This window comes from Gallus gallus, chromosome 24 (assembly GCF_016699485.2).
Source record: "Gallus gallus isolate bGalGal1 chromosome 24, bGalGal1.mat.broiler.GRCg7b, whole genome shotgun sequence".
NCBI classification, from domain to species: domain Eukaryota; kingdom Metazoa; phylum Chordata; class Aves; order Galliformes; family Phasianidae; genus Gallus; species Gallus gallus.
In genome coordinates, this window is record NC_052555.1 from 4217958 (window position 1) to 4245425 (window position 27468).

Below are 27468 nucleotides of genomic sequence, written 5' to 3' on the forward strand. Positions count from 1 at the left end.
TATTCAGAGATGCAAACAGTGCCGAGGAGAGCTGGGGGAACATCTCCTAGCAAAGAAAGAACAGGAGCTGTTTAGTTCAGCAAGAGGTTTGCAATGCTGCTCCAGGACCAGTTAGCTTGAGCTGCAGCCAGGCAGGGAACAGCACAGCTCTGAGCTCACAGTCACTAAGGCAGGTTCACATTCCTCACCCAGCCAGGTCCATGCCTGCAGGAAAAGGACATGTTAGGCTTGGAAAGATGCCCTACAACATACAGGGCAGGGGAGGTTGGCTTAAACTCTGCCATTCTGGGCCTCCAGCAGTGCTGCAGCTCCCATTGCCAGCACTCCCCACTAAAGCCTACCCTTCGTGCATGCTTACAGCATAGGGAACCCAATGCACACACCACACTCAGCATTGCCAGCACTCAGATGATGGTATACTGTCGTTGCTTTTAAGTACTCACCTGACTTTGGAAGCAGCTGAGAGCTCAGCACATTTTAAGCTTCTTCCCACTTGCTGTGCAGCTGGCAGCACTTCTGCCCTCTGAGATCTGTGCTTCCCCACCAAGGCCCTGCCTCAGGGATTTGCCCACTGTCACTCCTATACCCAGAATAGAGCTATACCACTCAAAACCCACTTTCATCCCTATCTACCTTAGTGAAAAAAGCAAGCATAAGGATGATAGAGAAGTCAAACCCACAGCACCAACAAACCGCATCCCACAGGGAGCACATCGGGATGCTGGTTGCTACATTGCACGTGGCAGAAGAATCCACAACGAGGCCGTCAGATCCGGGCTCAGCATTGGAGGAGAGAGCAGTGCAGCGCTGCGCCGACAACAGCACTGCTGCAAAGAGCAATGCTACCCTCTGGTGCTGCCGGGGGGAACAGCCGCTCTGCCTGCTGCTCTCCAGGGGGGCAGCAAAGTGGGGTTACTGCAAAGTGCTGCTTCCCCAAAGGTCTGCACATTGCGACTTTATTGAAGGTAAAATAGCAGCACCTTAGGCTAGTGACGGATGGAAGGAAGGAAAGACGGAAGGAGGAAAGGAGGGAAGGAGGGAAGGAGGGAGGGATTAAAAAATAAAGTAATAAAAATAAAAAGTAAAAAAAACAAAAAGTAAAAAGTAAAAAATTATAAAAAATAAAAAGTAAAACAAATAAAACATAAAATAAAAAAAGAAAAAAAATGAAAAGTAAAAGAATAATAAATAAATAAATAATAAAAATAAATAATAAATAGATAAAAAGTAAAATAATAAATAAAAAGTTAAAAACAAATAACAAAAATGAAATAGTTAAAAAATAAAAAGTAAAACGATAAAAGGTAAAAAGTAGAAAAATTAAAATAAAAAATGAAATAAAAAGTAAAACTAGGAAGAAAAAAATAAATGAAAAGTAAAAGAATAAAATAAAAAATAATAAAAAATAAAAAATAAAATAATAAAATAAAATAATATAAAATAAAATAAAATAAGAAATAAAATAAAATAAAAATAAAATAAAATAAAAAATAAAAAATAAAATAGAATCTGCCCTAGGAAAAGCCCATTAATAGCTGTTCAATGCGTGCAGAGGGGCTGTGCCCACACCCAGCTGCGCAGGTGCAGATTTTCTTTCCCTCCCCCTGCTTACACAGAGCCCCTCAAGCTGATCCTGTTGTAAATCCATCCCTGGGCCCTCACAGCAAAACAGTGACTGTGGAATGGAGGCAGAAGGCAGCTCCACCCTAACACTGCTGTGCAGGTAAAGGGCAGGTGGGGACCTCACCTCCCATTTAATTCCCATTTACAAAACTTCATCTGAATGGAACTTCTTGTTATTATTTCCAGTGTGTTTCCAGAAAATTACCCCGAGCCTTCCAGCCAAGGGATTGATGCATTAAGAGGAGGTGGTTCGGCTCCCAGCGTTCACTTACTGTTATTGTAGTAAACAGCAGCTTGCATTGTGATGCTCAATAAATGCCCTTCCTGTTAAGTGTATGTTTGTATTTAAGTGGAGCTTTCCCCTGTGTCTGTGCGTGCATGATTATAGCTGCAGTGCTTTCTGCTGACAGCATGTGTTTTGCACGTGACTCCCCGTAGCCAGCACATAGACCCACAGAATGGCCTGGGTTGGAAAGGAGCACAGTGCTCATCCAGTTCCAACCCCCCGCTATGTGCAGGGTCGCCAACCAGCAGCCCAGGCTGCCCACAGCCACATCCAGCCTGGCCTCGAATGCCTGCAGGGATGGGGCATCCACAGCCTCCTTGGGCAACCTGTTCAGTGCGTCACCACCCTCTGGGTGTAAAACTTCCTCCTCATATCCAACCTAAACCTCCCATCTCACAGCAATTTCTTACATTTTGCTATGAACTCACAGCTCGTAGGAGCATCTCAGGATTTGGGGTGTTTCAGAGGGCTCCATCTTAGCAATGCAGGAGAATATTGCAGGAAGGATGCAGATGTGAGAAGTGGAGGTAGGAGGAGATAGCAGCCACCTTTTTTCTTTTCCACCCGTATTTCTTCCTAGCATTGCATAGGAAAGATAGAGAAACCTTCCTTACTGAGTTGGCTTTTTAAAAGCACTAAGGAAGACCACTGGAAAACAGCACTTGGTGCTTATGGGGTGGTGGTTGGAATGGGTGATCCCAGTGGTCTTTCCCAGCCTGGATGATTCCACAGTACAACTGCAATACTTTTCTATGTAAGAGGTGTAAAATACTTCCCTCAGAATGCACTCCCAGGATGGCATAAATGCAAAAGTTAATGGGTTTACTCAATAAATCAGGCTGGGCTGCACCTGGGAGCAATTAACAGAGCACAGGTGGAGCCCATGAGGTCTCCCACCCCCAGTGCCAGCAGATGGGGCACCTACCAGCAGCTTCCCAGCACCTGGGGGGACTCCTGCTCATGCTGTAGGCTGGCTTGGGAGAGATGAGAGGTGCTTAAATCACCCCTGGGTGTTGAGGATTAAGGCTTTACATAGGGCTCGGCATTTGGCTGGGTGTTGGCATTTTAAGAAGCAGTGAGGAGTCTTGAAACATCTCCCAGTCTGATGGAATTCATAAATAAGGTCTTGTTTTCCTTCTGTGGCTCCTTGGGGTGGGGAAGGCGCTCGCTGAGGCTTTCTAGCCCTGAGCAGGGAGGTGAGCTGCAGGGTTCTGACTGCAGGATAACATCCTTTTGCCATAGACACGGGCAACTTCTGTCCAGGTGGAAATAGAAGACCTATAAAAGGCTTAAAATGCATAGGGAACACTCTTATTTCCTCAGCTTTATAGCTCTGCGTGACCTCATTCCAGTGCAAAACAGCACACTCCCTTTGGAGCCCTCGCTGGCAGAGCAGCAGCACAAATGTGGAAAAGATTAAGGAGGATGCTTTTATGTTAAAAGAAAGCCATCTGAAGCGAGTGCTGAAAAGTTGGGGAGATCACATTGGAGTGGCTGATTTTTCCCTTGGAAACATTGGAGTGGAGGCATAGGGTAGAGCCTAGGGAGCTGCTGCAGGGGGTGTTGTGGAGTTTTATATGTGTGTGTATATATACATATATATATATGTGCCTTATTGGCAATGAGCCATGATGAAATGCCTTGTGTTACGTTCTGATATCACTCAGAGAGAGATAAGGTGAGGAGAGATGAGGAGGGGGATAGAGAGATGGGATAGGCAGGGAAGGAAGGTCTGGATTACCAGTATAGGTGCTGGTCTGGTAGTATTTGGGTGGTGGATGCACAGCTGGCTGTTGAGTTGTGGTCCTTTTTGCTTATTGCAAAAAGGGGATGTGTCACATATTGTTGGTGTGTGAGATGGAAGTAAGTTGGATTCCCCTCATGCATGAAGGGGGAAGGATAGATAGCATCAGCCCCTTCCTCCAATAGAGATGGGGGTTGAAGAGACACCGTTCCTTATCACATTGGTCACAGAGCATCTCCTGCAGCAGAGGGGTTTGCCCACACCTGCACAGGGTTATGGCCATTCCTCTGCCCATGTACAGTATCTGTAATCCTTATAACTTTGCCTTGTGACACCACCTGCAGCTGAGGCTGTCCTGTGTTTGTCCCAGGTGCTCTTCAGTGGAATCTCAGGGGTCTTTAGGTGGCTTCCAGACAGGAGTTTGATGCAGTGCTATAAAGGAGATCTTACTATAGGAGTCTGGGACAGCTCGTGGGTGGCTTGGGATGGCTTACAAGGGTGGATAGTGATAGGACGAGGGGGTTTAAAACTGAGACAGGGGAGGTTTAGGTTGGATATGAGGAGGAAGTTTTTCACCCAGAGGGTGGTGATGCACTGAATGGGTTGCCCAAGGAGGCTGTGGATGCCCCATCCCTGCAGGCATTCAAGGCCAGGCTGGATGTGGCTCTGGGCAGCCTGGGCTGCTGGTTGGCGACCCTGCACATAGCAGGGGGTTGGAACTGGATGAGCACTGTGCTCCTTTCCAACCCAGGCCATTCTATGGTTCTACGGTTGGGTCCCTTCCTGCCATAGATGCTCCCTGCCTTTGGGGCTGTCTGGCCTGGAAGTGGAGCTCCCCACGGGGCAGTTGGTGCAGCAGCTGTCACAGGCAATTTGCACAGACTGTGGGAAGGACCCGTTGCTTCCATTCCAGATTAAAAATGAAAAACCAAAAGGCTCCTGGATGTATGCAAAACGTCACAGCCCATTTCTGAGAGCGTCGGTTACAGAAAAGCACAAAGCTGGACATAAAACATAGAGCGTGTTGTTAAGCTGTTAAAAGCAATACACAGATAAATAAACCAATTAAATTATCTTAAAAGAATAGGAGAGGTAGTTAATTGTAATCAAGTGCTGGCTGGCAGGATCCCAAGCTCCATTAGGAGTCAATGCTTAGCCAAGTGTGGTGGAGCTTCCCATGCTGAACATGAGCAGCTGAGTACCTGAAGAGTCACGGGGAGATTTCTTCTGGTAAACACAGACATTCTGTGAGCACTTCTCTTTTCCAATCAAGGGCTTTCAAAGATTGCATTTGATCCTCATTTGTTGTACTGCTTGTTTTAGTGATGGCACAGAAGTGCATAGCATGTGGCTGCACCGTTTGTCAGCTGTCAGTAGCAGAGAAAACAGGCTCTGAAAAGAGCAGCAAAGCTTGCCCCAGTATCCACATCCCTGCTTAGCCCATTAAGATATGAAGGGTTTGGAATGAACCCACTGTTTCATGAGCGACAGCTTTGATGGGAAGCTCCTGGTGAGGGGATTTGCTGTCATTTAAGCGAGTCGATTGACATCTATTGCAATGCTTAAGTGGGATCTTGCAAAGAGACAGCACTGCCTGGCCACGGTGCCTACAGTTCCTTCCTTCGTGGGGCTTTGCCCGTTACTTTCTTATTTTAAGGTGTTCTGTTTTGCTCCTTGTGGTTACAGAGCAGGCAGTGCTTATGGGCTGCGATGAAATCAGATGAAGTTTTCCAAGCGAGCGGAATTCCTCTTTACAAAAGCTCATTGACGGCTGCTGGCTGCGCTGTCTCCATCAGCGAGGTCTCCTAGACCCATTTTTGCAAATCAGAGGGTTGGCCTGGGCACAAAAACATAAAAAAAAAAGAAGAAGCAATTTCTTCAGGATGTGTTTCTCTGCAGTGACCCACTTAACTTCTCCAGAGAGGACTGGAAGAGATGGGGACAGGGGACTCCGACTTGCTAGCTGTGCCTCGAGCACAGGAACACAAAGCTTGCCAGCCTTGTAGCGAGCAGAAGCAGACAACAGTGGGTAAAAAGCTGCCTGGGAAGTGCTTGAAAATGGCCCTCTTCTCCAAACAGTTTGTCATTATGGTCTGGGGAGAACGGCTAAGTGCAACTGCAGTCTGGTTGCGTGGACAGCTGTGGCTCCAGGGGTGGTGGTGATGGGAGAGGGGGTAACGTGTGCCTTGGAGGAGAGCCCACTGGGCTGTGGGTAGGCAGTGCTGTGCCCACACTGTGGGTGTCCCTGGGGCCGGGGGGGGGGCTTAGGCAGGGCAGACCCACTGTCTGCCATCAGCTGGAGGGAGGGCAGGGAGCAGGGGGATCTCCTTGCCCAGCCCTGATACACACTGCCATTGTCCCGGCTGACAATGGGAGAGATGAGTGAGTGCTGGAGCCGATGACACAAACCCAAGTGCAGGGAGCAGCTGGTTGGCTGCTAAACGGGAGCACTGTGTGTACTGTAGTAACAGCCCCTACCCGTCTATTGCTGCCAGGGTGAGATCCAGGCCAGAGCATCCCTCTCCCTCCCATCCCCAGGGTAGAACTGAGCTCTGTTCTGTGCCAGACCTTCCTGCCCATCTTTAACCCACCTCTTCCCAGAGCCAGGAGCTTTGCAGCTGGCCCAGACCACAGGGGCACCCTGCGTCCCTGCAGGCATCTGCTTCCACTTGGCTGCTCTTCTATGGGAGCCTGCATGCTGAGAGTTAACCATCCTGTCCTGATGGTTTTCTTCATAAATAAGCAATGCTCATAAACAGTTTCCATTCCTGAAGGCCCAGCAGGTAGGAGGGGAAACTTCAGGGAAGCTATTTCCATTTTCTGTAGCTTGCATTGTTCATCTCTCCTGAGACAGAGAGCAGAAAGCCTGGCTGAGAATGGAAGGCAGAAGCAGCGCTGTGCTCTGAGACCGTTTCTCTGCTCAGCAGCTTCCTCTTTTCCAGCTAAACTCCCCCATAACAGAGCAGTCTGCAGTAGCTCTGAGCATCAGCTGACTGTCCGGGTCCTGTAATGTCATACAACCCAGCATCACCCTGTGTGAGCTCCCCTTGAATCCCATCTTAGTGAGGGCTGGGTGTCACTGGGTTCAGCAGGTGTTAGCAGGGAAGCTCCACCCTCTGAAACAGCACCTTTTCCCAGTTCAAGCTCTCTGTCTACATCAAATCAGCTATGAAGAGACGTGGACAGGGAGTTTGAACACAGGCCCCTTGGCCTCACCCTGCAAGCACCAGACCTAGATCTGCAAACTGAGCTAGCAGCCGTCTGCCACGCCAGCCAGGTCCATTTGACAGAGATGCCCCTCCTTCCCTAGGGCTGAGTCTCCCTGTAAGCTCAGCACAGAGCAGGTTTGCTCAATACGGAGAGCAGCTCCGGCAGCCAGCAGCTGTGTGGGAAAAACCCAACCCCTGCCAAGCACCAGCAGGATGCAGCACACGCTGCAATGGGAGGCAATGAGGAGGAGGCGGCTGACGCAGGCAGTGCAGCTCCTCTCCTGCTGAGGCTGGGGAGCAGATGGAGCGAGCATAGAGCTCCGTGCCTCCACCAGCCCCCTCTTCCAGGCTCCTGTTATCCTGGTTGGCTCCCACGAGGATTTCTAAGCCTCCTGCAGGAAGATTTTCGTAGCTCCAGACAGGAAGGCTTGAGGCAGAAGGTGGTCTGCAAGGAGGGCTGCTGTGCTCTGATAGGGCAGGAGGACTGTGTGTAGGACAGGGATTGTGCCTGGTGGGTTCCCAGGTCCCAGGGGGGTGGGATGGCAGCAGTGCCAGATAAAGCAGGCATCCACTATGTGGGATCTGATGCTATCATCAGTGCTCACTGATAGAGGCCTTCCTTCAAGGAGGTATCACCCAATGCTGTGGGAGCAGAGAGGTTCTTTTAGGGGTCCTTGGTAGTGAGGACAGCCCATAGAGCCGTGGTTATAATTGGAGTTGTACTATCACATACAAACGTTGGCATTCTGAGTAGATTATTGTTATCTACAATCATGAGCATGATTGATATGAGTATAGCTTATAGTTACAAAGAATTTTTAGTCATCAGCATAGCTTTGTTGTTACCTGGAATTGCTATGGATCAGGTCAAATTGTTAATAATCAGCACTCTACACAGTAATCATAACCTCAGGCTCAGAGTTCAGCTAAAAGCCACTGACTCCTCAGGGACGGATGGTGGCCTCACTCCTGACCACTGGGGGGTTGAAGCTTTTGCTGCCCAGCAGCACTTCCCATTCAAGTCCCACCCAGGACCTGCAGCTCTTTGATTTCAGAGACAATATCTCATATGCTGCTCCATAGCACACGTCACCACATCCCAGCCACCCAGTGCTATGGGCAAATCTTCCTATAGCAAACCTCCCTGCCAACGCTGGGGCTTTGCACGAGGCATCCCTCCCCTTCACCGGGCTCAAAGGGCTGCTCGGAGCACAGCATCCCCTGCAGTGCTGCAGCAGGAGCCCTGCCCACCCTGTTTCTGTGGCTGTGCTGCACGCAGTGCAGTCTCCTCCACCCCTGCTCTGTGCAGTGGTGCCACAAAGCCCATGGGCTTCGTATCTGGGCCGTGCTCCATATAGCATCCGTGGGGCTCCCAGGGGCTGCTCTGTCTCTCCAATCAAGGGCAAAGCTCTTCTGCAGCCTCCCTTCTTCATCTATTGCGAGCGGTGATGGAAGGGTCTGGGTTGTGCAATAGGCACAAATCTTTCACAGCCCTGTGCTGCCTGGCAGGTGGGCATTTGCATCCTTGGAGGCACAGCTGGATCGATTGCAGTGGTTCTCGGATGCCCTCTCTTGCTCTTCCATCCCATAACTCTGGCTCTAACAGCCTTGTGGAGGAGGCCAAGGACCTCTCCTTGGGAGATGGTGGCCAGGCCCTCCTGCCTCCCATTCCCAGCAATAGCAGTGGACGGTTACTGGTAGGGAGAGGCTGCAGTGTGGGCAGGGTTTGAATCAGACCCACAGCATTCAGCTTCGCAGCGATTCATGAGCAGGAGGGAGAGAGGCTCTTTCTCCGTGCCTTGGGAAAGGATGAGAGAAGGGGAGAGGTGTTCTTCCTCAGAAGGATGTGCACCCAGCCTTCTCCTGGAAGGGCAATGTGCTGCAGCAGACGTGCTTTGGGGCAAGGCCAGGTTTTAATTGCTGCAGCAGCACCAGACACCCGAGTCATGGTCCTCCTCTGTGCCTCCGCTCCCAGCCTTGTGCCGCAGCTGCTGGGCGCTGCCCTGGTGCTGCAGGAGCAGTGCTGCCCCTGATGCACCTCAGCACAGCAGGAGGACTCCCCACACTCCCCTCCAGATGGATTTCACTGCAGAATGGGGGGCAGTTTGGCTGACCTGGGCTCACAGGAGGGCTGGCCGTGCCTGCTGATACCTGCCTGCACTGCTGCATTCTATTCAGCTGCCTCCCTCCCCTGCTTGTGCTTGTCTGTCTGTCTGTCACTGCCTGCCCCCCCCTCTCTGTCTGCCTCTCATTAGATTTTCTCACCCCCACTCTTTTTTCCTCTTGCCCCCACGTTACGTATGACTTGGGGTCTGATTTTTGAGTCTGATTTTCTCTGCTTTGTGGATGGCATCCAGACTGCAGTCTGCAGTGAAGGGAGCATCCAGCTGGAGAACCTCTGCAAGGAGCCTTCTGCAAATCACCTATGCAGGATGCTTGCTGCCAGCACTGCCCAGAAACTGCACAATCACGCTTGCCTCCACAGCACTAGCAACCAGAGTTTTAAAGGGAGCTGACATCACTTGCAATGGTACTTGGGCAACAGCTTGTCTCTGAAACTGCCCTCTGAGTGTGAATTCTCTGCTTGCCTATGTTTGCATTACTAGGGGGGAAGTGGAGGAGACAGCTTGTGAAAATGTGGGGCTAAATGGAAAAGAACCCATCGGCGTGCATGCTGTTACACGCACTGCCCCACATCACAGCCCTGTCTGGATGCAAGCCTTGGGCTTCTGTTTCTTTTGCACCGTGACATCGTGGCAACATGCAGGCGGTGTTTCTGTGAATTTGCATGGCACCAATCTGTTTTCAGTCTTGCTAACGTTGGCCTTCTGTGCCAGTCTGCCATGCCTTTGCTCCCTTGCTCAGCACTGTGGGTCTGTACCACCTCAGCTCGCCCTTATCGTGTTGATGCATGCACGCAGCTGGGTGCAGTCCTTGGCCAGCCTGGGTGTCAGACCCCATTTGGGGCAGCATGCCTTGCAGCCCACTCAGCGAGCCAGCCGCCCCAGCCTGGATTTTGTGGAATTAGCAAAACTCCCCTGCACAGCCAGTTTGCAAAACCTCAGCACTTGAATGTCACCTGGGATCAGGTTCTGCTGGAGCAGAATATGGCTGCCCATATCGTCTTTCACCAAGCCAGCCCTTTTTGCAGAGCCCAGCCAGGGATGGGAGGCGGTGAGGACCAAGCAGGACCCCTGCATGCCTGTGCTCCTTCCTGGGATGCCTTAGGATCCAAACTTGAGGGCGAGCAGCTCCCTTGTGCTGCCATCTCCTTGCCCAAGAGCAGGGGAGATGTCTTTTGCCTGACTGCCTTCAGGCCTCAAAGACATTTTGCCTTTGCAGGAGCAGCTCTGCTTAGACCCTTCCCATCGTAGTGATGGGAGGCAGAAGGGAATGGTTTTTGGTTGTGTCCTTTCTGCCACCAACCCTGGGGCTAAAGCAGAAGGCTTGTGGCCTGTGGCATCACAGTGCTGTCCCCACTGGTCCTACTACCACCTCCTTAACAAAGGTGAGCTCTGGGTTCTTGAGTGAATTGGTGCAGGCTGCACTGGTGAGGACTGTGACTTCTATGCTTTTGGGGAAGGGGAATCTCTTCTCTCCTCCAGCAGAGCCAAGCCCAAGCTCTTCTTCCCACGTCCATACCACCCTCCTTTCCCAGCAAAACAATCCCACATTGCCAGGGAAGGCTGCGGGCTGGCATGCAAAATGCCACGTTCCCATGGCAATGGGAATCCACCACCCCTTCCAACCCGCACAAAGATGGAGAAGGGCGGTGGTGGGCTGCGGGGGGGTGCCAAACAAGGCCCCCCACCCATACCCAGCCATGCTGAGGGGCTGCCTCGGGGCTCCCTCGGCCTTCCAGCACCCCACAACACCCGAGCCCGAGGTCGGGGGGGGCAGAGACAAAGCTGCAGAAGCAGCCCCCCTCCAAGCACCGCAGGGCTGGGGGCTGAGCCTGCGTGACGCCTCCCGGTCCTGATTTGCTGGGACCGCCCGATCGGCCCTTCCCAAACTGCGGGAGCTCCGCGCCGCCCACACCCCGCCGGGAGCCGCGGGCAGCAGCGGGCGGCAGCGCCGGGAGCAGCGGGCAGCGGCACCGCGCCGCAGGTAGGCAGAGCCCCGGGACACCGCGGGGGATGCAGCCCCAGGGCAGAGCGGGGAGCCGGGGGGAGCCGTCCCCCAGCCCGGGGTGGGGGTCCTCGGGTGTGCCGCGGTGATGCTTTGCACCGCGCACCGAGCGGGGAGGGGGTTCTGGAGCTGAGAGGGGGTGGTGGTGGTGATGGAGGGAGATGCTCTCGGTTTTTCGCATTGCTGCTCCCTCTCCCTCTTCCCCTGTAGTTCCCGAGGGTGGGGATTGCGGCGCTGCTCCACGGGCGCGCCCGCGCGCACACGCATCCACCTGCATCCCTGCAAGGGCGGATGCCCGCGCTCTGCTCCTTGCACGGACGCACGCAGACCCCCGCGCACCCCCTTTTGCTGCCCCTCCTGCAGCAGTTCTCTGGGTCTCAGTGTCTCACACCCCTGATGTCCTCACATGTGCCATCCCCCGCCGGTGAGCCCCTGCTTGGCACGGTGGTGGGCACGGAGGTGCACCGTGGCGTGGCACGTAATGAGTGGTACATGGTGCAAAGCTTTGCTCTGCAGGGCTGGACAGAGTCCTTCGGATGCCCGTGTCCTTGTGAGTCCTGTCCCCGTGCACAGCCACTGGGGTCACACAGGAGAGGGTGACACCTAGCTCTGCTCCTGCTGTGGGGTACAAGGGACCAAAGGGCTGGGGGACATGAAGCTGAGAAAATCGGAGTGCTTTTGCACATCAGTGGGAGGAGGTCACCCTCTCTGGGAGCACATCTGAACTCGATGTGGCTGTGACATAGGCAGTGTCCCAGGATGTTCAAGGAGGAGCAAGCCAGAGGTGGGGAACAGCAAAGCAAAGGGCAAGAGATAGCTTGGAGGGATGTGAAGGAGACTCAGTCTCCCCTGTTGTGCCTCTGTCTCCTTTTATAACCTCTTGATTACCAGTACCAAAGAGAAGAGAATTTTTGTGCTTCACCAGGGTTTGAGGTTGTGAAATGGAGACCTTTCACATCCTCAGAGTGAGTAAATGGTTTTGGTATTTCCTCTTTGAACGTTAGATGAAACACCCAAAAAATGCTCAAAAATAAAATCCAGCTGGCTGAGATACAGGCAGTTCCCAGCTCTTCCCTGGATGCTTTGCCAGGTTCAGGCTGGGCTCTGCTCTCCTCTCTGCCAGACTGGGATCCAATGGGTGCTAATTCAGTACCCTCCTTGGATGTCCCCCAATCCCCTCTAGGAGGACTGACTGCAGAGCATCTTTCAGCTCCGTTTCTGCTCTGCTGCTCCCCCACTCCTTCCCTGTGCTCCGCATGTCTGCGGTTGGATTCCCCATGCGATTGCTTGGCTGGGCTGCAAACCTTTAATTGATTCCTCTCGGTTGGATCAGATCATCAGCAGGGCTGGTGTTTGGATGGCACATCCCCAGCTCCAAACCCACGCAAACCACAGGCAGCCCGCAGAGGGCTGAGTTGCAGGGATAGGGACCCAACAGGATGCCAGAACCCTTCCACTCGGCAGCCAGGCTCAGCCCCTGGAGATTGGGTGCCATCCTTCAGCATCTCAGCTCTGTGTCCGGCTGCTGTGTCCCTCCTTCCCGCTGCTCTTGGCCCCTTTCCCTCACTGCATCGCAATGAGTCATCTCTGCTGAGCTCACCCGCTGGGAGGGGGGGGGGGGAGGGGAGGGGCAGTCTGGATCCCTCACCTGGCACCACGCTGCTGCGCAGGCACCAGGAGCATCCATTCTCTTGCCCGGTCCTTGAGCAGGCACCCAGCCCAGCACAGACACAGGACGAGCACTGCATGAAGGTCTGTGCTGTGCTTCATGCCTGGTGTGGGGGATGCATGCAGGGAAAAGAGCATGGCTGACATCCCTAAGGATACCAGGATGCGTAGCATCACTGGTGCAAGACACGGCAGCCTCCAGCCCACGCTGTGCGTGCCCACATCAGCGCAGCACAGCTGTGTGCCACAGCACTGCCTGGCTCACCACATCTCTCCCCCCACCCAGGCTCATCTCTCGTTGGCAGCCACCTCTGGGCATCTCGTCCTCGAAAAGATGAACCCCACCGTCAGCATTGCTGTCATCCTGACAGGTAAGGCTCTGCGGGGTGAGATGGGGGGGCTGCTCGGGTGTCCCCAGCGCTCACCTTTCCCCTTTCTGCTTGCCTGTCCCAGTGCTGCAGGCTGCGCACTGCCAGATGATCCGGGACCTGAGCGCCTGCCTGCTGGGCCAGAGCCTGCGCGTGGACTGCCGCTATGAGAACAAGACCAGCAACCCCCTGACCTACGAATTCAGCCTCACCAAGGACAACAGGAAGCACATCATCCAAAGCACCATCAGCGTCTCTGAGAACGTCTACCGGAACCGAGCCAACGTCACCATGCACAAGAACCTGGTGTGCCTCTACCTGCACAGCTTCACCACCAGCGATGAGGGGGTCTACATGTGCGAGCTGAAGGCCACCAACGACTACACCGGCAACCAGATAAAGAACATCACTGTCATCAAAGGTGAGTGGGCAGCAGGGCCTGGCCTCCAGTTCCTCCTTCCTACCCGCCCTGGGCTCTGCAGGGCCAGCAAAATAAAACACATCCCACTGTGGGTGTTCCCAAACCGGGCACAGGGAGGGTTTGGTGTTCCCCGGGGTCTCTGCCCCCCCGATCTCTCCTGTTCCAGGAGGTGGAAGGGGAAATGGGCAGCGGGGCAGGGTGGGGCCGGCTGCATTTGTATGGCAGAAATGAGGCGAGCAATGGGGTCCCAGCACCCCTTAGCACCTAACCCTAACCTCGTTCCCATGGGGTCTCATTTTTCTCCCCCTCCCCGCTCCCCATCCTTGCAGACAAACTGGAGAAGTGCGCCGGCTTCAGCCTCTTGATCCAGAACACCTCGTGGCTCCTGCTGCTCCTCCTCTCCCTGCCTCTCCTGCAAGCTGTGGACTTCGTGTCCCTGTGAAAGGAAAAGCCCCCCACAACCCCACGGAGCACCCCAGCCAACCCGCCTCCCCTGCCAGAGCGCAGCCCTTGGAAAGAGAAGATTTGGAACACACGAAACCTCTCTCTATGTTATCTCTATATAGCCGTGTATCTAACGCTAACCACCGTCCTGTGCTCAGCCCTGCCATCACGCCCTGCTCTGCTGCATGGTGGCTCTGCTAGGCAGCATCGCTGCTCCCATTGCCCCCTCCCCGCGCTCAGGCTGGTGCTGGGGGATCCGTGCTTCTCCCACCCCTTAGCTTTTGGGGTTCTGTTTGGCCTGGGGAAAGACGGCTGGATGAGCAGGTAAGGGAGGTGATGGGAGAGCGTGGGGAGGGGTCCCGGCACTGTGGCTGCAGCACCAGGTGATCCAGTGACTTCTGTCCATTGCAGCCAAGCTGGAGCCAGGGGGGGACCAGCCCGTAGCTGTGATGAGAGCAGTGCTGCCAGCCCCACAGCGAGGCCTGCGGAGCCTCTCTGAGCTCGCCACAGCCCCGTGCCCCCAGGGGAGTGAGCCTGGTTGGGGAGAGGGCTCCTCCACAGCGCCCCTCGGCTTCGTTTGGGAACATCTGGGCTCCCCATCCTTCCCTATGGCACGCGTCCCTGTCCTCCAGCTCCATCAGACCGCTGGGAGGAGCCCGTGTGCCCCCTCCTGCCTCCCTGCTCCCTTTCAGCATCTCCCTATGGAGATTTACCTATTTAGGGGTAGAAGAAGGTGGCTAAGGCCATCCTCGGTCAAGCTAAGATGTTTCCCAGTGGTCAGTGAGAATGGGGAGAGGGACCCCAAGCACAGCCCCAGCCTGTCCCCGTGTTCCACGGGACCCCAGGAGACGGTGGCCCCAGAATGAGCAGAGAGCTCTCCCAGGAAAGGGCACGGGATAGGAGGAGGTGCTGGCAAGAGCATCAGCTCTGCGGAGAGAACCCCACACTGATCTCCTCGTGCAGTGCCTGACAGCTGAGAGCGATTCCCAGCAGCTGGTCCCCACTCCTTGCTTTTCTCCGGCCACGAAAAGCTGCCTCCCACCCCAAAAGCCTCCCGGCCCCAATGCATCCCACCCCACTGCCTGTCCCTGCCCGTCCCTGCCCGCTTGCTTGCTGTCTAGTGCTGCCCAGGCTGTGCGTGGCCGGGGCAGGGCAGAGCCCGGCCGACCACGCGGACGCGTCTCCAAATCTCATTTTTTTGGTGAACATTTGTAGTTGTTTCCACAGCTTGTCGTCAAAGAGATTCTGTTCAAGGAGAGAAAAAAAAAAAAAAAAAAAAAAAAAAAAAAAAAGGAAAAAGGCAAAAAAAAAAAAGGAAAAAGAAAAAAAAAAGCAAAGAAAGAAAAGCCAACCTTACGAAAAGCAACAACAACAACAGTACACCTTATCCTCCGGGAGTTTTCCTCTGTCTGCACAATAAAACCTTAGGTTGTGTGTTGGAGCCGTGGCCACCTGTGTGTGCGGCGAGGGGCTGTGGGGGGGCACGGTTTGCCCTGCTGGGGGGGTGACCCCCCTTCCTGCACCCATCTACGCCTCCGTTCCATACTGGAGAACCCTTCTTCTCAGCTCATTGTGAGCTCAGGGTTGGGGCCACCTGCGGCATGGGGAGAGGGGCAGTGCGGGGTAGGTACCAGTGGGTATCCCTGGGCACATTGGCACCGGCTCCCTTGGCACCCCGTCTCCATCCTGCCCTGCCTGCAGCGTGGAGGCAGCCCTGGCATCCCGCGGGCAGAGAGCGCGTGGGAGTGGGGTTGGGCACACAACGCATCCCAGAGCCACGGGATGTGTGCCATGGGGTGCACTCAGCCTATGGGGTGACCTCTGGGAGTCACACCCAGGCGCAGACGCGTGGCCCTCCCTGTTTCGAGGCTGGAGCTGGGCAGCAGGGAGGAAGATGCCACCATAATTGCATCTCGCCTAATTATCGTCAGCAGGTGCTGGCTGAGTCACGGCCACCGCGGTGCCGGCTCACCGGGTGGGTCAGGCGTCAGGGAGAGGCACCCAGGGTTGTGCCCTGATGTCCCCCAGTGTCACCGTGGGGCCGCAGGGGTGGGTTGGGGATTTTGTGGTGCTCCTGGCCCCCTCCCCTCCTCTTCTCCCTGTGACTTTCCCCAGGACACAAAACCCAGACCATCTCCCCGCTCCCCACTTACCCTTTATCCATCCTTTCCTTCCTGGGTGCCCATCTCCATCCCCCTGCCCACACTCGCCCTTCACCACCCCCACAACCCCCCGGCCCCCCCCAGCCTCACCGCCTTACCGTGGGCTCACGTCCCCTTTAAGCCTCCCCGAAGCTGGAATGTGAGAGGAGCATTTCGGCGCCCTGCGAGGTCAGATAAAGACGCTATATTTATCTAGCTGGTAACCTGAGCCCTGAATTTCTGCTGTGTGGTTTTTACGCGGCCCCGCAACCCTCCGGCACGGCCCCTCCGGACCATTCCCAACCGAACCCGGGGGTGATCAGACCCTGCCACCAACTCCCCCGCACACCCCTGCTGTGCTCCAGCCCCAGGAAGCACCCCTAGGAGGGAGGACCGACACGAAGCAGCCCCATGAGCTGCCGCTCACCCCACACCGTGCCAACCTCGCGCCCCTGAGCGCGCACCCACTGGTGAGTGCAGGGAGCACGGGGGGATGCCAGCGCTGGGGATGGGGCTGTGGGATGCCAGGGGGACCCCTAACTCTGCCCTCTTTTCCCTTTGTTTGGGGTGAATCCATGGGGAAGATGTTTTTCTATCTCCATAGAGGGTGTTCACGTGGGACAGCCCAGCGCCATGCCCGGCACCTGGCCCCTGGGTGGGCAGAGCCCTGTCCCATGCACTCCCCCCCAGGCTCCCTGGGTTTTTTTCCACCTGCAGACCTCAAAGCAGTAACCTTGGGCCCTCCATCAGGGTTCCCCTGTGGGTTTGGGATTTTGCTGCCTGGGGGTGGCCCCAGAGCAGTGAGCAGCCAGGTGGGGATGTGTCAGCACAGTGACAACCAGGTTTGCACACGTGTGCTGAGCTGGGAGCGTTCTCAGGCTATGACTGCATGGGGAAAGCTTCCCCACCTCGCCTCCCTCCCAGCACCCTCAGCTCTAAACCAGACTGGAGTGGGTAGGGCGCTCCACACGGGGTCCCCCCATTGCCTCCTCTGTGGCAACAAGCTGGGAGCTCTGCAGTAACCTCCAGGCTGGGACATTGTGTCTCAGGGCACAGGGACACGGCTCACAGCCTGCGTAAGTGAGAAGCAGCTGAGCTGTAACACCTCGGCCGGAGCCAGGGCTGTGTAAGCTGAGCTCACCGTGGGGCTCTGCAGCCACCGAGGGGGAAAGCTGCCACCAGGGCCACCAGTGTGAGGCCTCCGGCAGAATGTCAGCCTCCTCAATGACCCATGGGGATTCCATTGGGAATGCTGGTTGGGGCAGGATGCGCTCCCCAGCTTGAGCATCCCTGCAGCGCTCAGACCATTGGGTCCCCTTAGTGCTCATGGCCTCGTGGCCACAGACCGGACGTTCCCATGCCTCAGTTTCCCCAGGGAGGATGATGAGGGTGCAGGAGGCTTGACTCAGCCATGCCAGCCCCAGGGCTTTGCTACGCATCAGGAAAGCTCAGCATTATTATTGGGCAGGGAGGGGCCAAGCAGGTGAGGAAGCGATGGGAGGAACCGGGGTTTTCTCACACCCCCTCAGCTCCTCAGGCTCATGGCACGCTCCGCTCTCCTGCAGCCCTGGGGTCCACAGCGATATGACATGGGGACAGCACGGTGCAGATCATCCTAGCAGACACAGCAGCCCTACATGGTAAGACCTCTCCTCCCGTGGTGCCAGTGGGTTCACCTCTATGTCCAGGGCAAGTTCCCCTCCTGAGCCCCACATCCCTGCACATCAGCTCCCCACACCCCCAGGGCAGACGGTGCCCTGTAGGGACTCATCCCATGGACTGAAAGCCCCCGTTGGTGCCACAGGGCTCCAGCACCCTCATCCCAATTCCCGTGGGAGTGTTGGTCCTTGGCTGGGTCCCACATCCCCCAGCAAAACCCCACAGTATGCATTGGATCCTGGCTGGCAGAGCAGCTCCGGGGCCCTCCCAGCGCTGGCACGGATGGGCCAGGGAGAGCCGGGTGTTGGTGGCGTGTTTGCCTGCAAGGGGATTATTCACCCCTCAGCCTCAGTTCCCAAACAGGTCTGTGCACTCTGGCTTGCTCTCGCTTGTAAATAGTTTCCTCTTGCTGCTCCCTCAGCAATAGCAGCCGGGACACAGCCCAGGGCCGAGGAGGGAGGAATCCCATGGTGATCGCACTCGGTGACCATCCCCAGGCCCAGCTGTGCCCCGCATGGCAGAGGCAGGGCCAGGCTCCATCCCATCACCTCCACACTGCCTTGGAGTGGGGCCAGTGCCCGCCCCAGCGGGGCTGGGAAAAACCTCTGAGCCGGGGTCATCTCCTGGGTGACGGGGGACTCTCAGAGCCACACGAGCCGCCACCGTCCGGCCAGGGAGGGGACATGAGGCAGCACAGCCCTGGGACAGGTAGGGGACCTGCCATCAGCACAGGAGAGAGCTGTCCTCCCTGTTTGCTCGAAGCTGGGGAGGTTTCTTGCTGCCCTGTCTTTGACTCTGTGCTGGTTCCTTGTTTGCTTCGGGTGCCTCCATCCCCCCCCCGTCCTGTGCATGGGTCTCCATGTGGCAGAAGCCATCACTCCCCATGGGACCCGGTGCTTGGTTGTCACCCTGCCCTGCAGGCTGGCTGTGCCTGGTGACAGGGACACGGCGGTCACCTCCACCGCTGAATTATTGATGGCGGGCAGGCAGGGCACTGGCATGGCAGGGAGACAGGCGGTATGCTGCAGTAGGGTGGCCCCTGGCTGTCCCCACTGTCCCCAGTGCCCCCTGGTGGGTGGTGGCTGCAGCTTGGCCCCAGGCACCATGCAGGGAGCAGGGATGGATGATGAGGACTCCTGGGCTAACAGCTGGGGGACAGCACGGCAGCAGTGCCAACGCTGGGGCAGAGGCATCGGCTGACCATGAGTGACCATTGCCTCGCCCAGTGCAGCCCTACCCTGCTGGTGTCAGGTGCCCAAAGGCACATGGGTGGCACTGCTGTTGTCTCCCTGCTGCCCCAAGGAGGGCTGGTAGGCACTTTGTCCCCTGTGTCCCTGCAGCCTCCTGCTCACCCCTCACAGGGTCTCCAGGGGGGGGGTTCTGGGGTGGGCACTGTCTGGTGTCGGTCGTAGCCCAAGCAGCTGAGCCCAGCCCCTTCTCTTGCAGCCGATGCCTCCAGCCGAGCCCGCTGAGCCTCAGCCTCCAGCATGTCCCAGCTCTCCTCCACACTGAAACGGTACGTTGACTCGTCCCGCTATGCCGAGAACACCTACAGCAAGATGCCCAGCGGCTACAGCTCCTACACCTCCTACAGCTCCACCTATGCCTATGCAGACAGAGACAAAATCGGCTTCAAATCCAGCTACCTGCCCTCCCCTCGGTACCACCACAGCAGACTGTCCCCAACCGGCGGCTACGACAGCGGCCGCCTGCCCCTGTACCCCGACTCCAGCATCCGCCTGAGCCCCGCTTACATCCGCACACAGGCGCCGGGCGGGGGGCTGAGCGGGGGCTCGTGCTACTCCTTCACCGGGACCCCCGGCAGCCCCTCTGGCTACGTGTCCACCTCCACACTTCTCAGCCGTCGCAGAGCCGTCAGCCACTCGGACCTGGCGCAGGAGTTTTCGGGGCTGCACACGTCGGATAGCGCCTACGCACCCAGCCCCAGTGCCCTGTACCAGGCTGCCACGCGCTCCGACTACGTCCGCGATTACCTGGAGAAGAGCAGCCACTGCAGCCTGCCCTCCAGCCCCTCCGGCAGCCAGCTCTGTGAAAGGGATGATGGTTATGGCGGCACGCATGGCCCCGACCCCACGGTATGTGGCACGCGGTGGGATGGTGATGTGATGCCAGTAGGGTGCGTGGGGCAGAGGGAGGCTGCGTGGGATCGGTGTGGTGCAGGGATGGTGCCGTGCAGGGATGGTGCCATGCAGGGATAGTGCCATGCAGGGATGGTGCCATGCAGGGATGGTGCCGTGCAGGGATGCTGCTGGTGTCGTTCTGTCAAGGAGTGCAAACCCAATGGGAATGCTTCTCTGCAGTGCTGGCTGCGCTGTGCTGCAGCACACACGGTGGCATGGCATAAGTCATGGTGGCACAACGTCATGCGTGGTGACAGGCACTCGGGGCTCCAACAGGTGCCATGCCGTGCCCAGAGCCATGGCCCAGGGCAGGAGCAGCTATCGTGCACTCGGCCCAGCTCTGGTGTGCACAGCAGTGCTGGAATTTTCCACTTGGGTCCCCTTCCAAGATCCCACCAGGCTCTGCCCACGCTGTCTCTCACTCTCATTCCACCCCATGGTGGAGGTCGGTCCCCCTCAGCACAGGGCCTGACCCGTGGCTCCGTCCCAGTGCTGTGCACCCAGCAGGGAGGACAAGGGCTGGGGGTGTCACTTGTGCATCCCCAAGAGCAGGACGAGAGGCTCTTTGTCTTCAAGCCCCACATCCCCCCCTGTACCCACACACCTGGGAAATGTGCCGTGGGAGCGCTCTGGAGGTGCCGTGGGACAGCAGGCAGGCAGGGAGCCGGATTGCTGACACCAGCTGAGGTTTCCTTGGCCTTTAATGTGCACACCTGCTATTTTCCATTCCTATGCATTTTTTCCCCCCATTCCCAAGCAGGGAAGTGAACGTACCAATCATAAAACAAACTGCAGGTGCCTGCGGTCACGCCAGGTGCTGGAAACATGTGCACCCACTGCTACCATCAGTTCTGCCCCATTACACAGCCTCAGGGGCAGCGGCGCAGCCAGGGCACGGACGGGGCTGTCCCCATGGCTGCTCCCATCCCCTCACCCAGTGCCTTGGCACCACACGGAATGGAGGAGCCTGGCACCTCCATGTGTCACCCCGCAGGGCGCAGGGATGTTTGTGCAGCTGCAGCGAGCAGAGCAGTCATGGTGCCAGGAAGGGAAGGAGCAGTGCTGTGCCACCCCATTAACCGCCCTGTGGGGACGTAGGGTCAGGAGGCCAAAATCAGCCACAGAATCACCGGCAGCTCCGCACAGCCCCATCCTGAGCAGCTGATGGCTCTGGCCCTCGGCCAGTCCCGGCCCTGCTTGCCATTGCAGTGCCAGCTCATGGCAGAAGGTCACCGCTGCCGAGGGGACAACTAGGACAGGTTGCTGGCTCCTTCACTTTCTGGCTGCAGCCTTGCCCCAGGAGCCTGAATCCCTCTGCAGCTATAGGAACAAGCAAAGTCACTGGGGAATGAGGCTGGTCATGAGACGGGGCTGATGCCACCCCTTCTGCCATCCGGCATCCTGGGGAGCGCTGCGCCAGCACCCACACAGCACCTGGGGTACACAGCAGGCTCAGTCCTGCCCCCAAGCCACACGCTGAGCTGCAGGGCAGGGTGCTGTGCCTCAGCCCTGGGGTGCAGCCGTGCCCCACGTGGGTGGCATCATACTGCGGGGCACCCACAATGAACCCAGCGGGGTGTGCACCCCCGTGTGCACACCGTGTCCCTGTGTGTGTACAGTGTACACAGCACAGGCTGTGTATATATATACACGAGTGCAGATTACGACAGGGCTCCTCTTGTGATGCAAAAAGCGCTGGCCCTGCAGATGAATAACGCTGCAAGATGCCTCCTCAGATATTTTTGCTGGTGCCAAAAATAGCCTCCTTCCCCCCCCCTCCCACCCCTCCATCTCCATCATCCCCTTCAGTGGCTGTGCACCGCGGGCAGGGCAGGCTGCAGCTGCATCACAAGGGGTCCAAACAGCACCCCTGGTGTGGGCTGGGGGCGTGCTGGGGGCTGGCAGGGGGCAAAGCAGCCTCACTCCATGTCCGCTACGTGACAGCTCGTGGAAATTTCCCTATGCAGGTGGCCAGGACAACTGGGCATGGATGGGCAGAGGGGTGAGGTGGAGGGATGCAGGATGGGGATGCAGGACGGGGACGCAGTTTGGGGACGCGGGTTGGGGATGCAGGACGGAGAGCTGGGCTCGCTGCCAGCCTCCTCACCTGCCCTTGCTGCAGGGGCAGAGCTGGAGCCCTGCCTGCTCCATGCCTCAGTTTCTCCAGTGCTCGGAGGGGAGTGACTGGGGGGGGTCCGTGCTCCATGCCTTGGTGAAACAAACAAATCTGAGAAACGCCCTCTGAACCCGGTGCTAATGCAACCTCCTCCCCCCCCTCCCCGCAAAGGGGTGCCGCTCCCTGCCCACCTCTCTTCCCGCACCCTCTCCCATCACACCGTCCCGTGAGCTCCGCATCCCATTCGGATACCCTGAAGACCCACTCCGTGGCTTGGGGGTAACTTTCCATCCTCTGGGAGCCGCGGGGAGGGAAGGGGGCCGTGCCGGTGGTGCTCCCCACATTATGCCGTGGCGGTGACGAGACGGAGCCCCGGAGCGCAGGGGGACATCGCACGTGTCCTCCCCGCGGTGCCGCGTCCCCAGCGCAGCAGTGGCCGCGGATACGGCCGCCCCTCGCGGGCCCCCCTGGCTCAGGGCTGGCTGTACCACGCGGTGCGGCGGGGGCCGGCCGTCACGGAGCCCTGCTGCCGCCTCTCCACCCATTTGATGTCAGAGCCGCTCAGGTGCCGTCAGCCCCGAAGAGCCGGCATCGGCTCCGGCGCCGCAACCGCCCGGCCACGGCGGTTCTCCGGCCCGGCCTGACCCCATACCCTTGCCCTCGGCCGGCCCGAGGAGAGGGGACCCTCCTGCCCACCCCCCCCTCGGCTCCTCGCCATCTCGCTTTGCTCGCGGGGGCACCATGCGGGACTCGTACACGGTGACGCTGCCCGAGGAGCCCCCCGCGCTCCCCGACCTTCACAAGGAGCTGCGGCCCCGCACCTCCATGCCGGGCTCCCTGCTGGTCTCCACTTTCGTCGGGCTCGTCCTCAACAAGACCAAGGTACGAGCAGCCCGGAGGATGGGGGCTGAGGAGGGGACGACGGGGAGCGGGAATCAGCTGTGCGCTTTGGGGAGCGTGGGGCTCCCCGCTGCCCCTCGGGGTGCACATTGCTGCACGATGAGGTGCGCGGCACTGGGTGCCCATCGATGCCACCGGCGCTGGGGGACGGCACCTCCCAAGCAGGGAGCAGGAAGGGAGGTGAAAGCACGTGGCTGTGCACCAGGGTCCCTTGGCCAGCGCTGCCCCGGCCGTGACCTTGGCCCCATCCCATGCCCCCGTGGCAAGGAGGAGGCGGTGGCCATACGGCGCGGTGGTGGTGTCACGGGGACAAGTGGGAGCAGCACCTGGGGTGGGGACCCCCAAGGCAGGCACAGCGGGGCCATGGAGGTCAGGGTCTGGGCGCTGAGGTACGTTGGGCTTCTCCAGCGCTTTGCTGGCGCACGGGTGGAGCGGGGCGGCCCGCATCCCGTCCCCATCCCCGCGCCCTGTCCCCTGTCCCCCTCCCGCAGTGCAGCCTCAGGGACTCCCCAGCCACCGCCGCTGCCGCGTGAGCCAGCTCTGCTTCGCCGCCTGTGAGCCGTGCCGTGTCCTAGATAAAGCCCCGGCCGGGCGAGGGGGATTAGCTGGAGTTGAGTCACCCAGGGAAGGGAAAACGTGGTGGGGAAATACGACCTTGGTGTGGCCACGGCTATGGCACGGGGGTTCTTGTGCATCCCCGCCCCAGGGATGGGGATGGGGGCTGTGAGGCCACTGGGCCAGCTCCCTGCTATGGGCACCGGCCCGCATGCAGGGCGCCTGAGCTGCCAGGCAGAGCCACGTGTGCCCGGCACAGGGCACCTGGATGCCCTCTGGTGCTGTGCCCCTGCGGCGGGTGATGCCTGCACCATCGCTATGGCACACGTGTAACTGTATCTGGGTTATTTTGGGCTGCTGTCAGGGCTGGGTGCTCAGCACCTCCCACACGCGCACCAGCTGCTGCTATTTTGGAGCTGACGGCCCCCTCCTCTCCTCCTCCTCCCCCTCCTCACGCCTGGGGGAGGACCGGGAGCTGCGGCTGTGATGGGCACAGGTCGGGGAGGCTCACCCTGTCACCGCCCTCTCTGGACTTTATCCCACAAAGCAGCCATGCCTATAGGGGGTGGCACTTGCTTGGGGTGTCCTGGAGGGATGGGCAGCAGTGGGACACCCCCTTCAGCCATAGGGCAGGCATGGAGCACGGCCACCCCCGGTTTCCCAGGGCGTAGGTCTGGCAGGGGGAGGCAGGGGGTGGCCAGCCTGGCCCGCAGGGCATAGGGCAAGCAAGAAGGACTTTGAGCCTTGGGAGTCATCCCAGGCCGGGCAGCTGGATGAGCAATGGGTCCTCGGGCTTCTCCCACGCATGGCAGTGCCAAGAGCACCCGGAATGCCCCTGCGTGCCCATGTGGGGCTGCCCCACAGGGGTGCTGGTAGCCCCACGGGCTACTCACAGGCAGCCTGTCTCAGCCCTACTCCTTCTCTCTGCAGAGCTCCAAGGTGGTGCAGGGGCTGACTGGGCTGCGGAACCTCGGCAATACGGTGAGTGCTTGTCCCCTTCTGTGGGCACAACCCCAGCCCACACGGTGCCATTCTGTGGGCACATTAGGGACCCCGGCATCCACGCTCCCAGTGGTGCAGGTGGACAAACGCATCCCCACGCTCCCCCCTGCTCCGTCCCCATCCCCTGCCCGCCCGCCCCAAGGTGCCCCCCTGCCACCACCCGCCTCCCTCCCTCCGCCTCACGTTGCCATGGTTTTCTGCCTCCCCCAGTGCTTCATGAACTCCATCCTGCAGTGCCTGAGCAACACCAAGGAGCTGCGGGATTACTGCCTGCAGAACCAGTACCTGCGGGACCTCAACAACAACAGCCGCATGCGCACCGCGCTCATGTCAGGTATCCGGGGTGGGGGGGAGGGGGGGCAGGATGGGGACAGCTGTGGCGTACATCCCTCCCCCCCCCCCTCCCCATATCGCTGAGCTTCCTCTCTGCACGCAGAGTTTGCAAAGCTGATCCAGCTGCTCTGGACCTCATCCCCCAATGACAGCGTGAGTCCCTCCGAGTTCAAGATGCAGATCCAGAGATACGCCCCACGCTTTGTTGGATACAAGTAGGGACCGGAGGTGTGGGGCTGGAAGTGGGTGCGGAGCCCATGGGAGGGGGTCTCTCACAGCCGTGCCCCTTTGCCTTGCAGCCAGCAGGATGCACAGGAGTTCCTGCGCTTCCTCCTGGATGGGCTGCACGGCGAGGTGAACCGCGTGCTGGTGCGGCCGCGGGCCAATGCTGACACCTTGGACCACCTCCCGTAAGCATGGGGTGGGCAGTGGGGTGGGCAGCGGGGTGGGGGCTGGGTGCCTGTGGGATCCAGCGTTGCTCAGCAGCTGTGTCCCTCTGCCTTGCAGTGATGATGAGAAGAGCCGCCAGATGTGGCGGAGGTACCAGGAGCGGGAGGACAGTCGTGTTAGTGGTGAGCATACGGGGAGGGGGTGGGGGCAGGCAGGGGGCTGGGGCCGGGGGTCTCACCCTTCTCCATCCCCTCGCCCCCAGATCTCTTCGTTGGGCAGCTGAAGAGCTCGCTGACCTGCAGTGAGTGCGGCTACTGCTCCACAGCCTTTGACCCCTTCTGGGACCTCTCCCTGCCCATCCCCAAGGTGAGGTGTCCCCGCTCTTCCTCGTCCCCCCCCCACCCCACACATTGTGCCCTATACTCTGTGCCCCTGACTGTGCCCTCCTCCCACAGAAAGGCTATGGGGAAGTGACCCTGATGGACTGCCTGCGGCTCTTCACCAAAGAGGACGTTCTGGATGGGGATGAGAAACCGGTACGGGGTGTGGGGTGGGGGCACAGGGAGTTGCATGGGTGCAGGATGGGTCCTCACCATACTGCTCGCTGCCTGCAGACGTGCTGTCGCTGCAAAGCCAGGACGCGATGCACCAAGAAATTCAGCATCCAGAAGTTCCCCAAGATCCTGGTGCTCCGTATCCTTTGTGCTGATAAATGGGGTTGGTGGGGCCGCTGCGGGGTGGCAGCTCTTTGCAGGTTCCCCTTTGCTCCCCATCTCCTTGACGTGCCCCCCCCCCCCAGACCTGAAGCGCTTCTCAGAGGCCAGGATACGAGCCAGCAAGCTCACCACCTTCGTCAACTTCCCACTGAAGGACCTGGACCTGAGGGAGTTCGCCTCGCAGAGCTGCAGTAAGCGCTGGGGCCAGGGGGGCAGAGCTCCGAGCTCACATGTGGGTGCCACTGATCCTCGCCCTGTCCCCCCAGACCACACCGTTTACAACCTCTACGCCGTCTCCAACCACTCGGGCACCACCATGGGGGGACACTACACTGCCTACTGCAAGAGCCCCATCTCCAGCGAGTGGCACAGCTTCAACGATTCCCGGTGAGGCTGTGCAGGTGGCACGGGGAGGGGGACCTCATGTGGGCACGCCGTGGCTCATGGTGCATCTCCCCCTATCTCTGCAGCGTCACCCCCATGTCCTCCAGCCACGTGCGCAGCAGCGATGCCTACCTGCTCTTCTACGAGCTGGCCAGCCCATCCTCACGCATGTAGCCGGCCCCCGGGCACCCCTCGGAGCCTCCTACCTGGATTTGGGCCCCCCAAGAACAGCAGAAAGCCCCGAGACGAGGGCAGGACCCAGGCAGCCCCAGTGCCTCCGGGCCGCTGGCGTTTGCTTTTTACCCTGGGGTAGGTTTTTCTTTTTCTCTTTCTGGTGTGTAATAAAAATACTGAGCAAGGGCCGTGGGGCTGCCTGCTCCCACCGGGACCTCGGGGACACCCGGAGTTGGGTCTCTTCTGGCATCTCCGTACCACTCTGCCATCCCCGAGGATCCGTGAGCCTCCTCCCAGCTCCTCCAAACCTCCTGGTGAAGGATCGCAGCTCTTCGGTCGCCTCCATCCCACCTCCATCCTCGTTCCGATCGGCCCCAGACTCACGGCCAGGAGGGAGGATGATGCTTCATGGAGTTTCTTTCTATTTATCACGGACTTCTCTCAGCCCGGACCATCCCTCCTGGCTGCCCAGGGACTCAGGCCGGGGGGGGCTGACCCACCTCCTTATACGACGGTGCCTTAAACCATTTCGGGGCGCAGGAGGCCCTTGGGGTGCACAGGGATGTCCGTCCTACGGGGGGGTTGGGGGGTGGGCAGCACCTTTCTAGTAGTGGGGCTTTCCTCCCCTCTTCACCAGGAGCCCCACGGGGTGCCCAGAGATGCTCCCCTCACCCAGCCCCACTGCTCCGTCCTCCAGCTAGCAAACGCCAGTGGCCTTTTTAGCCTTTTCTCTAATTTATTCTCCTCCCCATCCCACCCTGCCCGAGGTGCAATGGGGGGGGACATGCAACTGACCCAGCACAACCCCAGCCCCAGTCCAACCCAGCGCCCATCCTGCTTTGGGCACGGGCTGAGCCCCCCTGCCCCGATCACATCCCCCAGGGGCATCCCAGAGGGGCCGGGGGGCAGAGGTGGGTCCCGGGCTGGGGCAGCGCTGCAGCTCGGCAGGTGGCTTGTTTACTGTGTAAGCAAGATGGGCAGGATGTGTCTCGTACAAGGGAGACTCGTGTAGGAATAAATTTTAGCTGGAACAGAGCGCTGTGTGCGTGTGTGTGTGCTTCGCTCG

At 58.4% G+C, this 27468-nt stretch overlaps 3 protein-coding genes and 1 non-coding gene across 15 annotated transcripts; 3 read left to right on the forward strand and 1 right to left on the reverse strand.

Moving 5' to 3' along the window:
• Positions 1-4661: 4661 nt before the first annotated feature.
• Positions 4662-13324, reverse strand: LOC121107526. The gene is made up of 2 exons (XM_040652163.2): positions 6245-13324; positions 4662-5490 (listed from the first exon to the last, which is right to left on the reverse strand). Exon 1 carries the CDS (start codon positions 11255-11257, stop codon positions 10325-10327), a length of 933 nt encoding a protein of 310 aa, XP_040508097.1. The 5' UTR covers positions 11258-13324; the 3' UTR covers positions 4662-5490; positions 6245-10324.
• On the forward strand, positions 10914-15332 carry THY1 (Thy-1 cell surface antigen). 2 transcript variants are annotated; one of them, NM_204381.3, is made up of 4 exons: positions 10914-10969; positions 12945-13029; positions 13112-13447; positions 13777-15332. In NM_204381.3, the coding sequence occupies exons 2-4, from the start codon at positions 12993-12995 to the stop codon at positions 13887-13889; spliced, it is 486 nt and encodes a 161-aa protein (NP_989712.2). In that variant the 5' UTR covers positions 10914-10969; positions 12945-12992; the 3' UTR covers positions 13890-15332. The 2 variants fall into 2 exon arrangements, with proteins under 2 accessions (NP_989712.2, XP_040507952.1); XM_040652018.2 differs by lacking the exon at positions 10914-10969 and adding an exon at positions 12613-12742.
• Positions 14116-14223, forward strand: MIR1466 (microRNA 1466). Its single transcript, NR_035032.1, is given in 1 exon segment — positions 14116-14223. It is a non-coding gene; the product is annotated as a microRNA 1466 (primary transcript).
• Positions 14532-27437, forward strand: USP2 (ubiquitin specific peptidase 2). 11 transcript variants are annotated; one of them, XM_040652028.2, is made up of 15 exons: positions 14532-15514; positions 16398-16502; positions 17562-17672; positions 19138-19787; positions 24334-24384; positions 24616-24739; positions 24842-24953; positions 25038-25148; positions 25246-25310; positions 25391-25494; positions 25584-25664; positions 25743-25821; positions 25928-26035; positions 26111-26231; positions 26315-27437. In XM_040652028.2, the coding sequence occupies exons 4-15, from the start codon at positions 19179-19181 to the stop codon at positions 26400-26402; spliced, it is 1653 nt and encodes a 550-aa protein (XP_040507962.1). In that variant the 5' UTR covers positions 14532-15514; positions 16398-16502; positions 17562-17672; positions 19138-19178; the 3' UTR covers positions 26403-27437. The 11 variants fall into 11 exon arrangements, with proteins under 11 accessions (XP_040507962.1, XP_040507961.1, XP_046759691.1 ...); XM_040652027.2 differs by having other exon boundaries at positions 17598-17672; XM_040652029.2 differs by lacking the exon at positions 14532-15514 and having other exon boundaries at positions 16309-16502; positions 17598-17672; positions 19138-19207; positions 19553-19787.
• The last annotated feature ends 31 nt before the right edge of the window (positions 27438-27468 follow it).

Coding starts and splice junctions, on each gene's coding strand:
- THY1 (XM_040652018.2), top strand. Junction 13,030..13,111: donor CATTGCTGTCATCCTGACAG/GTAAGGCTCTGC, acceptor TGCCTGTCCCAG/TGCTGCAGGCTGCGCACTGC. Junction 13,448..13,776: donor GAACATCACTGTCATCAAAG/GTGAGTGGGCAG, acceptor CCATCCTTGCAG/ACAAACTGGAGAAGTGCGCC.
- LOC121107526 (XM_040652163.2), bottom strand. CDS start 11,257: ATGCGTGTGCGCGCGGGCGCGCCCGTGGAGCAGCGCCGCAATCCCCAC.
- USP2 (XM_040652028.2), top strand. CDS start 19,179: ATGTCCCAGCTCTCCTCCACACTGAAACGGTACGTTGACTCGTCCCGC. Junction 24,385..24,615: donor TGCGGAACCTCGGCAATACG/GTGAGTGCTTGT, acceptor TGCCTCCCCCAG/TGCTTCATGAACTCCATCCT. Junction 25,311..25,390: donor GGAGGACAGTCGTGTTAGTG/GTGAGCATACGG, acceptor CCTCGCCCCCAG/ATCTCTTCGTTGGGCAGCTG.